This window comes from Eptatretus burgeri, chromosome 10 (assembly GCF_056783735.1).
Source record: "Eptatretus burgeri isolate ZD-2024b chromosome 10, Ebu_testis_v1, whole genome shotgun sequence".
In the NCBI taxonomy this organism is placed as follows: Eukaryota; Metazoa; Chordata; class Myxini; order Myxiniformes; family Myxinidae; genus Eptatretus; species Eptatretus burgeri.
Window position 1 is genome coordinate 3,093,110 of NC_140970.1, and position 13,827 is coordinate 3,106,936.

Below are 13,827 nucleotides of genomic sequence, written 5' to 3' on the forward strand. Positions count from 1 at the left end.
CCATGTTGCACCAGCTGCGTATAAAGCAGCTCTACACGAACATAAATCATCGCTCACCACCATCCCCCACAAATAGTAGTCATACTACCCACCCCTCCTCCATCTACCCACAACCCCTGCACGGTTACTTATGTGCAGCGTGTCCTGGGTCTGGGTCTTTCATCTCGCCCTGCTGCCTTGACCTGCGAATCCTAACCTTCACCAGCATCCCATTCAGGATGCTCACCTGCATTCCTTTCAGTGCTGTTCGACTAATCAGCACCCTCACCTGCATCATCTTCAGAGGAGTTAACTGGATTCTAGCTCATCATCAATATCATCACATCAAAAAGTTATGTCGTATCTTAAATAAACATTGGAAACAGTACCTCCTGTTGTTTTGTTTTTTCATTCGTAAGCATTTTGAATGAAACCATAATCATTTGCATTAGTGTTATAAAAAAATTTTAATTTTCCCCTTATGATTCAAGAAGCGCTGGGAACCTATCACCCTTTTTCCAACTGAAACAATACACCGACATTCGTGGCATTTTTCAGGAACATATCCCCTGCGAATGTCGGGGTCTTACTGTACTTCAATTTTAATAAAATAATGATTTAAAATATTGTTGGAGCGGAAAAAAGAAAAAAAAACGAAAAAAAAACCAAACAGAAGTTTAGCGTTACTGAAGCAGCCATACATAACTCACACTTATACACCAAAATAACACGACGTCAAGTGGCAATTCAGGAGATGGAGGCATTATTCATCACCATCGAATGCAGTATCAATCAGCATCTGCTTCACCACGACCCTCTTACATGCCATACATTGATATACAGCATGATTTTGGAAATGATGAAGTGATGATGATGGTGATTTGTGTTCTACAGTCTTCAAGTATACAATTCCATTTAAATAAAGGTTTATAAACATTTAAAGGCATATAAAAAAATAATTAATTCTGGGTTTTACCATCGTTTTATCCAGTGTCGATTACATCACCCGATCTAAAACATTACATTACATTACTTCGTGCATGGAGTTTGTGTCCTTCATGAAGTGCTTAAAAACAGGTTTCCCATTTGGAATGGTTTTAAATTTTGTTTGACTGCCAAACAGGCAGAGAAAAATAAAATTCTCACTCCTCGGTCAGGTCAGGTAAGGGAGCATGCACCGGAGCAGCACGTCGCTGCGTCCACTTTCCGCCAGTACTCCAGAAGTCTGTCTGGCCATCCCCCAGGCAAATGCCTGGCTCATCCTCATCTCGAGATGCTGATCAACTTACTGCAGCCACGAGGCACATGGTCAGCCCATTGCCTTCCTCCACCCACAAGGCTCCCTCGCTGAGAGAATCTGGTGAGCAGGATCAGCGTCAGGAAAACGAGCCACATGTCCATACAGCCACAGCTGATGCTCACAGATTATACAGGTAACAAATCTCATTTGAGTCTCTCTCAGCAACCGCTCGTTGGACACAAAGTCCGACCAGCGAGAGCCAAGGATTCTCGGAAAAGATCTGGAACCAAACGAATTAAGTCTCCATCTCAGATCCCTGGTCAGAGTCCAAGTCTCACATCAGCAGAGCAAGATTGGAAGCACCAATAACCTGAAGACTTGGACTTTTGCCCTCCTGCACAGGTTCAGACAAGATGTCATTGAAAGCCTGCATCTTAGTTTTAACCAAGGAAACCCGTAATCCCAGCGACTCAAACTCCTCATTCAGCACCTCGAGGGACCCCAAAAGGATCTCCAGGCTCCGAAAAGATGACTGCATCATCTGCAAAATAAAGGTCAGAGATCTTGACATTCCCAAATGATGTAACACAGCTTGATCTCTCAGACATCCTCCCCAGAATCCAGTCCATAAAAGCACAGAAAGTGTGGGGGCCAGTACACACCCCCTGACGAACTCCAGTAACAACTAGAAATACGTCAGAGATGGTATCACCACATCTCACAGCACTCTCAGTATCAGAGTATAGTTCAGACATCAGATTGATCAGTTTTGGTGGCACCCCACAAAGACCAAGAATCCTCCAGGGGGCATCCCGATTCACCGAATCGAACATTTGCAGGGATCAACATAAGCTGCAAGCAGCCCCTGCCGAAACTCTTGTCTGCTTTCACCGAGGACCCGAAGGGAAAGGATACGGTCAATCGTTGATCTCTGGTGAAAAGCCTGACAGCTCTGGGCGCTGGTGCTCAAGCAGATGGTGGCGAACCCGATCAAGAATTATCCGAGCAAAGACCTTGCCCGGTACTGAGAGCAGCATCAACCTCAGTAGTTGTTGCAGTCCTGGTGATCACCCTTCCCTTTCCAGGGAGGGACAACAAGGCCCCTCTTCCAATCAGTTGGGATGATGCCTGTGTTCCAGGCCGAGCACAGACTGCATGTAATGGCACGATTACAGCATTTCCACCAGCCTTGAGAAGTTCAGCATGGATGCCACAGATCCCAGGAGTTTTACCCCATTTCACCGTAGCATGTGTTTCCACAAACGAAGGGAGACCACACTTGATTGAAGAATCAGCAATCGGGATTGTAACACCCCTGACATCCAACTCGACAGCTGGTGGATCAGCCTGGTACAGCTGCTCAAAATAACCGGCCAAGCGGGCCTTCACTTCGGACTCTTCTGTCAAGAGCCCGCCACCCTCTGCTCTAACTGCAGTACACCGAGGGATGGGCTTGGATGAACGCAATGCGCGAATTACCCTGTAAGCAGGACGAGAATCACTTGACCACAGGTGATACTCTACCCCCTCACAGATTCCTTACACATGGGCCTGCTTGGCCACCCTCAGCACACGTACAGTTTTGCACTTCAACTCCCTGAACAGCTCAGCTCCACCATCAAGCCTGGCCCTGCAACTCTGGTCAATGGTATCCAGTGTCCCTTGAGAGACAAAATTCTTCTGCACCCTACGGTGAGTTCCAAGACATCCACCGGCAACATCAAGGACGGTGGTCTCGAAGGCACTCCACAACTCTTCAGGATCCTCCAAAGCACCCAGATCCCCCCAAATCTTCACTCAGCCTGTTCGCAATCTCCTCAGCTACCCTCTCATTCTTGAGCTTGCCAACATCCAGCCTCTGCTGGGATGGTACCATTCTCCTGGATTTAAGCTGCAACTTCAGAGTTGCTACCACAAGCCTGTGGTCGGTATTGAGGAACTGAGCACTCCGGTAGACCTTGCAGTTCTGGATCATCTTCCAGTGACAATCAACGAGCACATGATCAATCTCATTTGCCACACCGCCGGCATTGGAATACCAAGTCCAGCAATGAGCCTGTGGGCAATGAAACCATGAACCAGCCACCTTAAGTCCTTGACTTCTTGCAAAGTCAAGGAACTTGGTACCCATGAGTCTGGAACTGTGAACCAAAATAGCACTAACACATGTCTCATAACCATCCCTAGCAGTTCCAGTCAATGCATTGAAATCCCCCAAGACGAGAAGAGTATCTCGCCTGGGGCATTGATCAACCACAGACCCGAGCGTGAAATAGAACACATCCTTCATGGTGAGATCGCTCGCCTCAGGCAGAGCATTTGCAGAGAACAGGGAAGCGACAACAAAGGAGTGAAGAATCCTTCGTCTCATAATACGCTCGTTGACCAGTGTTACCTCAATCATCATTGGAGTCAGCTGCAGCAACTCCTTGGGCATGGTAACCATCTGAGCAACCAGACCAATAGGTGTAACCACCCGCCCTGACCTCGTCAAACTGCAACTTCACTTGAGCTCAGATGATTACAGAGACAGGTGATCATCCTCTCTCAGGGATAGGACATTCCAGGCACCCAACCGAAGGGACCGCCTCAGGTTAACCCAAGAAGGTTAACACCGTCTGGCGGACGACACCTCAGCACCACCCCGACACACACAACTGCAATCTGACCAGGGAAGGTTACTCCGTGGTTTTCCTATCAAAGAGTGGGGGTCCCGAAAGCTTTGCTTCAATCCCACCATCTGGTGAGCTGCCCTGCGAAGGGCAGCTGCACAGGTGGTACTCCCACAGAGTGGGTTTTCAATTTCCTTTGTGTTTTACAGAGTGAAGGGTTTTACGGTGGCCGGAGTGTAAATCATGCCACCAACCTCCTAAAAAAAAAGAAAAAAAAAAAAAGAAGAAAAGTAACCCAACTGCAAGATGTCGTCTGCATACAGTTGGTCACTCGATATGGATGGCCGTTGGCTCACAAGGAGCTCCTCCGCCCTTTGACAAGTTTTGTTTTTAATCCTGCTGGTGTCCATACCCATACACCCTCCTCATCAGATAACCTGGTGGTGGGGACTGTTTAGTTGGCGACAACCCGACCATGAAACAGGTTTGTTCAGGTTTACATAGTACCTGTGGCAAGTCACAGATCTAATCTGGCCTGACCCGACTCCTCTCTGCACATATGCAATCAGAACAAATTCGAGACAAAATATGGTAAAATGGCAGACTTATCTTCTGATCCATGTTCAAAATGTAACATTTGATTTTAATAAGGTGTTCCTCGATCATAAACTGACAATCGCAAACAAATAAGATGGACAGACGGACATGAACCGCTTTTAAGCTTCGCATGCATGGGGTAACAAATAGGAAGCTGCAAGCACAGAAAGGGAAAGTAACAGACCTTTGAAGAAACGTTCAAAGCATCGCATCCCATTCTCTGTGAGCAGTCCTGGATCTAGGTGCAGAACATTGCTCTCAAAGAATTCACGGTTAATGTCTGGGTCGAGGTCAGGCTCATCACCCATGAGCTTGGAGAACCACTTGAAACAGGATTCACGGTCACACAGAAAAACCGCATTCTCTGCCAGACAGCGCCAGATTTGCTTGGCTTGTGGGGAGCACAGCCACAGCTGTCCATCCTTAAGCAGGAACCTGCAATGCGAGAGATTGAAGCAGTGAAGACACATGAAGGATAACATGGTAGCGAATTGTTTCGCAAAACTTGGGAAGATGCTTGAACTTGCCTTAAGAAGCTGAGCCTTTCCTGAACCTCCTGCGTGTGGCTGTATCGACTGCCAGGCCGAACAGTCTGTGGATCGTAGTCAGGGTGTTCTGCAGATATTGCAAGATATTGAGGTTATCCCCAGCACCATCTGAACAGCTAATCAGAGCAGGTAAATCTCTCAGAATAACCCCAACCCCCATCACCAGATTATCTACCTTGTGCAAATTGCTTCATATTGTCCATGTACGATGCAAGATTCTCAGCCACAAGTGTTACGAGAGCATGGTTCTGCTGCAACTGATTGATCAGGTCATGCCGGTAGAACACATGTGGACTTCGCTGCATTTGGCTGTGCCAGAAGAGAGGGGTACAGAAAAGAACAGCATGCACAAGATCAATGGAAAACTGAAATTTAAAGAATGAGCTCAAAGTTAATTTTTTATGAAAAGATTTCAAAACAAGTTCCAACAGGAGACACCCATTCACATTCCTCACACCTCATATTCTGTGGTGCCTCGCCAAACAGGCTGCAGATTTCCTTGATCTGTTTCAGGGCTGGGATAACCCATTTGTCATTGCGGAGCTCTTCAATGAAGCGTTTGATCCACTGCATCTTTTGTGCATCGCGATCCTGTATAAAAAGGGCACCAAATGTATGACCATGGTCCCAACTGGAAGAGCATATACCTCCACCACGCAATGCCTGATCCACGAGAACACATCGGGCCCAATACAACCCTAACAGCTCAATCTCTCAATGGTGAAGAATCACTTTTTTTAAATTTCATAATTCTCATATCCCCAAAAAATCTAATTATTTAAAAAATAAATAATTAATTTTTTTAAATAATAATAATTAAAAATATAATAATTAAATAATTATAATTTTCACATTTTCAGGAAAATTTAATCAATTCGTCCGAGTCACAAACCCAACCTGTCCACCAAGTTTCATCCAAATCCATCCTCAACTTTATGTGATATCCTGCTATATATATATATATATATATATATATATATCAGTTTAGCCCTCTCAATGGTGAAGAAGCACTTAAAAAAATTTATCAGATACAGATTTTCACAAACGTATAACCAGTTCATCCTTATTACACACCCAACCTGCCCACCAAATTTCATCCGAATCCATCCACAACTTTTTGAGATGTCCTGCACAAAGCCAAACAAGAAAAAGACATCGTGCTGAGTCATACTTTCAAAATCCACCCACCTCTCCAAAGGTTGCCATGGATACATCAAATTGTCAATTTCATTAGGATTTAAATTGGCAATCTTAATCAAAGCTCAGGTCAATCGGATGATAATTGATTATTTTAGAAGTTTGACCTTGAGTTGACATTTGACCTTTTCACCTCAAATAGTTGGTTTCCCAATTCAGTGATGCAAATTGCAAATACTGTTCAACTGTCAAGTCAATTGGATGAAAAATGACGATTTTCGAAATTTGACCTCAAGATGACCTTTGACCTTGAACCTCAAAATAAATAGGCTTCGCAGTGGAGACTACCTCGACAACTTCGTAAAGTTTCATGACGATCGGTTTAGAATTGTGACCTGAAGGCGATCGACAAACAAAGAGACAGACAGACATAATAAAATCAACTGACCAATACACTTGAAAAAAAATCTTCGATTTTGCAAGTAACCTTCCACCTTTGGTGGTGGGGGTAATAAAACCATATTAAGAGCAAGGTAACAAAACCATGTAAGCGAAACTGATGTTTATCTTAAAACGGGGAACATCTAAAAAGGTCACCTTGTTAGACAACACACGTATACCTATCCACTCGTGCTGATGATCATATTCAAATGTCCTTCAGGTTTCACATGATCAATTTCATGTACAAGCATCCAGTTGTCCATTCACAAAATTCAAAAGTCTAAATGTGGACAAACTGAAATAAAATTGACAGACCCGGGGAACAAACTTTCATAAAAGATCAATAAATAAAGTAAACGCCAGTCCTTGTGGACTGGAATTCAACAAGAGGTGAAGCTTTGTGTAAACAAAGGCACAAGATGAGCTTTGCTTTTTAAACAGCCCATGTTGAGCCTTCAATTTGTGTGTGAAGTGCAACTCGAGTGATGGTTTCTGTTTTCCCCAGTTCATTTTCTTTATTCAAAAACCTCCATATTGAACAATTTTTAATACCTCAATTGGCAGTATTATGAAAACAGATTGTGCCAAGATAAAGACATTAACAATTGAAGTGCAAGCAATGGGGATTTAAAGTTTTCCCCTTTCAAGAAGCTATTCCAATGGCATCAGAAGAGACACCCGCCAATGGGGAAAGTGAGAGATACTGGCTGTAAACTACAGAAAAGGATTAACATGTGTGCCATGTTTTACTGCAACAAAACCGTTCCCCTTCATGATTGGGAGGAAATGTTTTGACTTTGACAAAAAAATAAAAAGTTGTGGACAGATTTGGAAGAAGGTGGGGAAACAGGTTGGGTGTATGACAAGGATGAACCGATTTGATTTTGGTTAAGATCCAAAATCCGGAATTATTTAATTTAAGTGATTCTTCACCATTGAGAGATGAGGCCAAAAACGATATTTCAAAAACGTATTGGGCCTAACATGGTCTCATGGATCAGGCATTGAGTGGGGTGGTATGCGCTCTTCCGAGTGCCCTTCTCGTTTAAATATGTTGTTGGAACTTTGGAAAACAATAATAACCAAACTTATACTTGGAGACACTTACTCTTAAACAATTACCTTCCTGGCACAAACTTTATCAGCAGTAGTAGTAGTCAAAGCAAATTTGCATGATAAATGTTCCAGTTCTACAGTGATTGGTCCAATGAATAATGCCACACAAAAAAATGCCACAGCACACCTGAGAGCAGCTGTAGTCCAGAATCTTTATGTGGGCACTCAAGGCTTGGTCCATAATGTCCACAGGCACATCTTCACTGTGCGCTAGGTTCCATAATAGACTGAGCACTTTATGGGCCATCACACCATCCTTATCATCCTCAGCCAGGCGTCGGATCAACTCAAGAAGCTTCTCACGCTGTTTCTTGCTCGCGTTAGTCCAGCTCGCCTACTCACCGCATATCGAAAAGGTCATACGGCGGGTCACAAAAAAAAAAAATAATAATAAACCCAACCCAAATGACATGATGCAAGATCATACTTTGAAGCAGTCAAAAAGATGATCAAGCTGTTCTGGAGAGAAGTCCCAGGCCAACTTGGCAAGCAGGTCATGAACATTCTTCACAATGGCCTCATGTTTCCCAGCCTGTGGGCAAAAGTGAGCATTTGAATCCCATACCAAAAGAACCAACTCCCATTACTTAAATCACCAACTTTCCACTGAGTATCTTCAAAAAATAACTCTCACATCTGGCTCAAACAACAAAAGCACCTGTGCTGCCCAAATGTTGTCCAGATCTTGCAGTGTGAGGGCCTTCTCCTTGATGACAAACCGTAGTATTTTCTCAAGCTTCTCCACATACTGCGGTTGGTGCAGGCTGTCTCGCAGCACGATTGACAGTACACCATTCACTTGGATCCACTCCTGACCTCACAGTTAATGTGGATGACAAACAGGAAAGCCGTGAGTACAGAGAATGTGATTGGGGGGGGGGGGGGGGGGGGAAAAAACAAAAAAAAAATCTCGGAATGGTTGGGGGGGTGGGACAACAAAGAGAAGAGCTAAGGGTCTCACCGCCATACGCTCAGCAGTGAGCCACTCTTCCTCGTCGACAGTGCCATGACGATGCGTGTAGTAGGACACACTTGTAATCACCTTGTTCACTTCATTTAAGGCATTCATCTTACCATTAAATGATGAGATCTGGAGCAACCTGGACAACAAAATAGAAAACTTTTTCAATGAAAAGGTAAGTCACTACCAATTCATTGATTGGGCAAGGCCATCTTTCACACAATATTTCAGCTTCATAATGGCTATATTAACCATTCTTGTAAAGATTGACATCAACATGCTAGCAGCAAAGAAACAGTGATGGTGAAAAAGAGATAGGGCTGAAAATAAATAAATAAAATGAGACACGAAGCATGCGAGTTGCACATTCCTTAAGAGACCTGAGGATCATCTTGAGGCGCAACATCTCTAGGCTTTTGACAGTGTCGTCCTGCCCAGGCACCCGAGACGCCAAGTTCTTGAGCGACTTTACGATCATCGACAGGGCATCGTTTTTGGCCTCGTTTTTCGCTTCCTTCTTCAGTTCCTCGTCCGTCAGGTTTTCCAGAAACTTGGGCACCATCTCAATAACGGGAAGGAAGAATTTCTGTACAGTATGTGGAGTCAAGAGTTCATAGCACAGGCCAAAGGGTCTGCAGATGGAGGTGAGGAGACAAAAAAGGCAGTTTGGAAGTTTCTCATGATACCTTTCAATTACAACGTGAAGGGCATGCAAAATAGCGTTGAAAACTAGAACGGCACTCAATCGAGTGTATACCTCCACCAGGCTGAACAGTTTACGTTTTATATCCCACTCATAGGCCAGATCTGCATCCAGACCTGAACCAAAATCTAATCGGCTTGTTCCTGTTAACTTTTGTCATCGATCCACAAGATTTTGAAATATCATGCTATACATCGTTTTTGGTCCATCTCTCAATAGTGAAAAATCACTTTAAAAATCAAAAATTCTCGTATTCGGATTTCCACCAATTTGTCCTCATCACACTCCCAACTGGTTCATCAAATTTTATCCAAATGCATCCATAGCTTTTTGAGATATCCTGCTCACAGACAGACGGGGTGAAAACATTACCTCCGTCCACCAAAGGTGGAAGGAGGTAACAAAATGGATGAACATACAATGAAAGACAAAATGGTCTGACACTGGTGAGTGTCACGTCATAACTTACAATTTATTCTCCTCATCACAACAGTTAATTTTAAGTGAAAAAAACAGAGGGGGGAGGGAGGCAGCATTCAAATCGAGAGCAGACATATCCAAGACAAAAACAGGAAAGCGTCTCTGTCTTCTGGTCTCATGGCCTTTGGATATGGACCAGGTTCATTCCAGGAAAGGTAACTTTTACCGGTTGTTTTATTTAGTGTCCACCTCTTGTAACTGTGAATTTTACAAATGTTAAACATTACCATATCCTCTGCTCTCTCTGAGAATTAACTGCTGAAAGTACTTGCTTTATTTTCCTTTAGAGGTGAAGCTCATGCAAGAGCAAGGTATAACTAACTGACAGTGGCACTAAAATTAAGGGAGCAACTGAACAGGAAAAAGAGCTGGAGGAGGAAACTAAAACTAGCAAGTAAAGCGGTTGAGTTTGGAAAAGTTAATGGGGGTAATAAAGATCATGGTCAGAATAGAGGATGACAAGATAAGGCGGTGCACAGTTTCCTTGAAGCCCTGGAGGGAAGAGATAGAACAGCCTCTGCAAGGTGGTTCCATCGATGGACAATTACAACATGAGTCTTTTATATCTGTTTTGCTGGTGGTTTCTGTTTCTTATAAGGCATCAGCAGACCTGAGTTGACCTTTCTTTGGGGTTCCCCCCTTTTCCATCTCTTCTTCCCAGCATTTTCCTACATCCCAAAACTTGTCCTTTCAACATTGTCAACATCTCTTCTTGTAGCCCTTTCAATATTTGTGTATTTCTATGGTATTCATCGTTTTTTCTCTGTGGTTGTATCCTTCCACTCTTCCCCCACCTCTTTCTTGGCTTTCTTCTTTTCTCCCCCGACAAAGCAATCAATTTCTTTTTGTTGGATCAAAAATACAAATCAGTCTTCTCTTGCGACCTTCCTGTCCGTCTTCTCCTTTCATTCCTCCCTCCATCCCCAATGCTTTCCTCATCCCACCCATAACACAAGCTCCCTCCCGCCACCCACAACCCCATCCCTGCTCATCAATATTATTTCCCATCCCTTGAATCTCTCCATTTCATTTTCTTACAAATGCAATGACTAGTTGTGCTCTCTTCCCATGGGCTGTGGTAAATCCCAGAATCTCCCTTCACCGACTCCAAACTCTTTCTATCCTCCCATGATACTGTATGCTCTTTGCCATTACTCCCTTCCTGTTGTGCTAATAGCTCCATTCATAATTGATCAACCACAAAAGGTAAAGTGCCATCTTCCTGAAAACATTCAGTAACCTACTTTTTCAACTCCAATAGTTATGTACTAGCATCAATTCCAATTTAGGTACAGGGTGGTCAAACAAATAAACAAACAAAAAAAAAAAGGTTGACCACACCCCCTCATTATTTTTATCCTGAAAGGTGTAGCATAACAGACAAGGATTATTCCCCTGAAATGAGAGATGAGCAGCAGACGTTTTGGTGGAAATATACTTCGAACACAGTCATTTAAGGAAACTCAAATAAAGTTCAAAACCAATTATTTTGTCACGAGCAACTATATAGGCAAGTGAGACAGGTACAAGGGGCCCTGACGGTGCAAGGCCTGACGCACATTGAATATGTGCACACATGCTGGGTGCGTAAAATGGTGGCCGAGGGGGGCAGAAAGAACTATATGCTTGGGCACGTTTGCAGGACTGCAATACATTCAGGCCCCGAGCATGTAGTGTGCAGCTACTCGACGCGAATAAGGAAAGGAGGGAGGGGGGTGGATAAACTTTTGCATCGTCTTACCTGAGTGCCCTCAATGCATTGACGAATTAGCTAAAATAATAATTCAACATTTTCGATAAACATTCAAGACTGAACAATAAGACATTCACACAAATATAAATAAGGATATCAATTATACTGTATGTCAATTGAATAAAAATACGACCACCTGACCTGTAGCTTATCTGGGCCCTGGCCAAATGATGTAACCCAAATTTGGGAGCATTCTGACTGGTGGGTCTGCAGAGAAAGATTTTTGAAGAAATTTAGGCGATTTTCCAAAATTTTACCAAGTCCGCCATTTTGACACGCTTCCGGTCATGTGATAGGCATGGCCTCGACAATTTATCAAAACCCTGTCCTAATGTTATCTATCAATAATTCCAGCAGTGTGTGTCTGTGTGTCTGTGTGTCACCGCTGTTTCTCGACAACCACTGGTCCAATCTAATTGAAACTTGCCAGATATATTGCTGGGGACCTGAGGATGTGCCTTTTCAAGGTTTGATATTAATCGGACAAGTGCTTCCCAAGTTATGGCCATTTATTTACCAAACCAATGACAAGACACGTTGTTGCGTTGGCGTGGCCGATGGGGAAGGGAAGCACAGCCGCGTTCCCCATTACAGGTTACAACGTACGGGCTTCCAGAGAGTGATGACTTCGTGTATTCTAATAATTTCTCGATTTCTTATGCGCATTTATAGATAAACACCATGGCCCAAGTTATGATCGTTTTCATATTAGATGGTGCATAAATTTCGGTAACATCAGTGCTGGTGTGCTCCGAACCAGGAAGTAATTTTTTTTTCTCTTCTTCTCTGTTTTTCCTTGCGATGACATTGCGAAAAGGCAAAATACGTTGGCGCTAATTGAATAATTGGCCATTAAAACCTAAATTGCGAATCATCGTAACTGTGATATGCGAACTTCCGCGCCACGCACGTACGGGCACGCGAGAGCAAAGAAACGGCCTGTGTGGTTGTTGTTTGTTGCTCGCGGTTGGAATATTTATTCTTTTTTTTTTCTTTTTTTTTTTTACGGGCACGTACTCGTAACCCAAGTTCGGTAGCATTCTGACTGGTGGGTCTGGAGAAGGTTTTTCAAAGGAATTAATGTGATTCTCCAAAAAGTTGACTCAGTCAGCCATTTTGACACACTTTCAATCATGTGATCTGCATGACTTCCGCAATATAATTAACATGCCTACCCTGGGCCTAATGTTGCGACCCAAATTTGGAACATTCTGACTGGTGGGTCTCGAGAAAAAGATTTTGGAAGGAATTTGCATGACCGCCATTTTGACACACTTCTAGTGATGTGATAGACATGGCCTCCGCAATTTAACATCAGGACGCTGCCCTAATGTTGTAACCCAAATTTGGTACCATTCTGACTGATGGGTCTGGAGAAGATTTTTTGAAGGCATTTACACAATTTTCCCCAAAATTGACTAAGTCAGCCATTTTGACACTACCGGTCACGTGATCGTAATTACCAGCAATTTAACATCCCTACCCTGGCCTAATGTTGTAACCCAAATTTGGTAGCATTCTGTCTGGTGGGTCAGGAGAAGATTTTTGAAGAAATTTACCAAGTCAGCCATTTTGACCTACTTAAAGTCATGTGACTGGAACGAGCTTTGCAATTCCTGTTACCAGTCAGGAGAGGGACGTTGTTGCCGAATTTCAACTCATCAGCCCAGCGGTTTGGCCGGAGAAGTCGAAAAAGGAGATGGACAGACGGCACGCGATGACAATACCTTATCTTGAATGTAGATTCCAGACAAGCTAAAAAGGTGTAGGCACGTCATCATATCCAGAATGGTGGAGCATATAGAGATACATGACGGATTAATTATTACAAGTACTGCACAATAAAACCTGCATATTAAAAGATTTAAGAAGAAATGCTTTACTGGGAAGGGGTAAAGTGACTTTCAGGCCACCCAGTATAATGACAAGGTCAACTTTACAATCATATTAGAGGTCACCCTGCAACATCCAGATTGAAGTCAGTCTTCAACATCATTGGTGTGTCGATGTTTGCGGACTAATCGGCTGATAACAGACCGATGGAAGCCAAGTTGACGTCTCATTTCAATGTCGGACATCCCAGAATTGTTCATCCCAATAATTTGCCATCTTTGGGCTTCATAAAGTCTTCTACAAGCAATCAGCCAATGGAAGTAATGCAGCGATAGCATTTCCTTCTCTAGTCCAGGTGAAAGTTTTGGGCTATTTTTTTTTTCCAATTTGATATCCAGACAGTGCTGTCCATGAGACCATGAAACCT

General features: G+C 43.4%; 1 protein-coding gene across 2 annotated transcripts in view; it reads right to left on the reverse strand.

Annotated features, from left to right (window-relative positions):
• USP9X (ubiquitin specific peptidase 9 X-linked) overlaps positions 1-13,827 on the reverse strand; it is a 156,696-nt gene that overhangs the window by 118,808 nt on the left and 24,061 nt on the right. For both annotated transcript variants that reach the window (XR_015062156.1, XM_085896847.1), the window contains exons 8-16: positions 9,012-9,263; positions 8,632-8,770; positions 8,329-8,481; positions 8,098-8,202; positions 7,798-8,004; positions 5,434-5,567; positions 5,152-5,285; positions 4,956-5,043; positions 4,613-4,863 (exon numbers count right to left, since the gene is read on the reverse strand). Coding sequence is in view for 1 of the 2 variants with exons in the window: in XM_085896847.1 (XP_085752973.1) it covers positions 4,613-4,863; positions 4,956-5,043; positions 5,152-5,285; positions 5,434-5,567; positions 7,798-8,004; positions 8,098-8,202; positions 8,329-8,481; positions 8,632-8,770; positions 9,012-9,263 (1,463 nt within the window). In the remaining variant the exon portion in view is untranslated. The remainder of the gene's footprint in view (positions 1-4,612; positions 4,864-4,955; positions 5,044-5,151; positions 5,286-5,433; positions 5,568-7,797; positions 8,005-8,097; positions 8,203-8,328; positions 8,482-8,631; positions 8,771-9,011; positions 9,264-13,827) is intronic.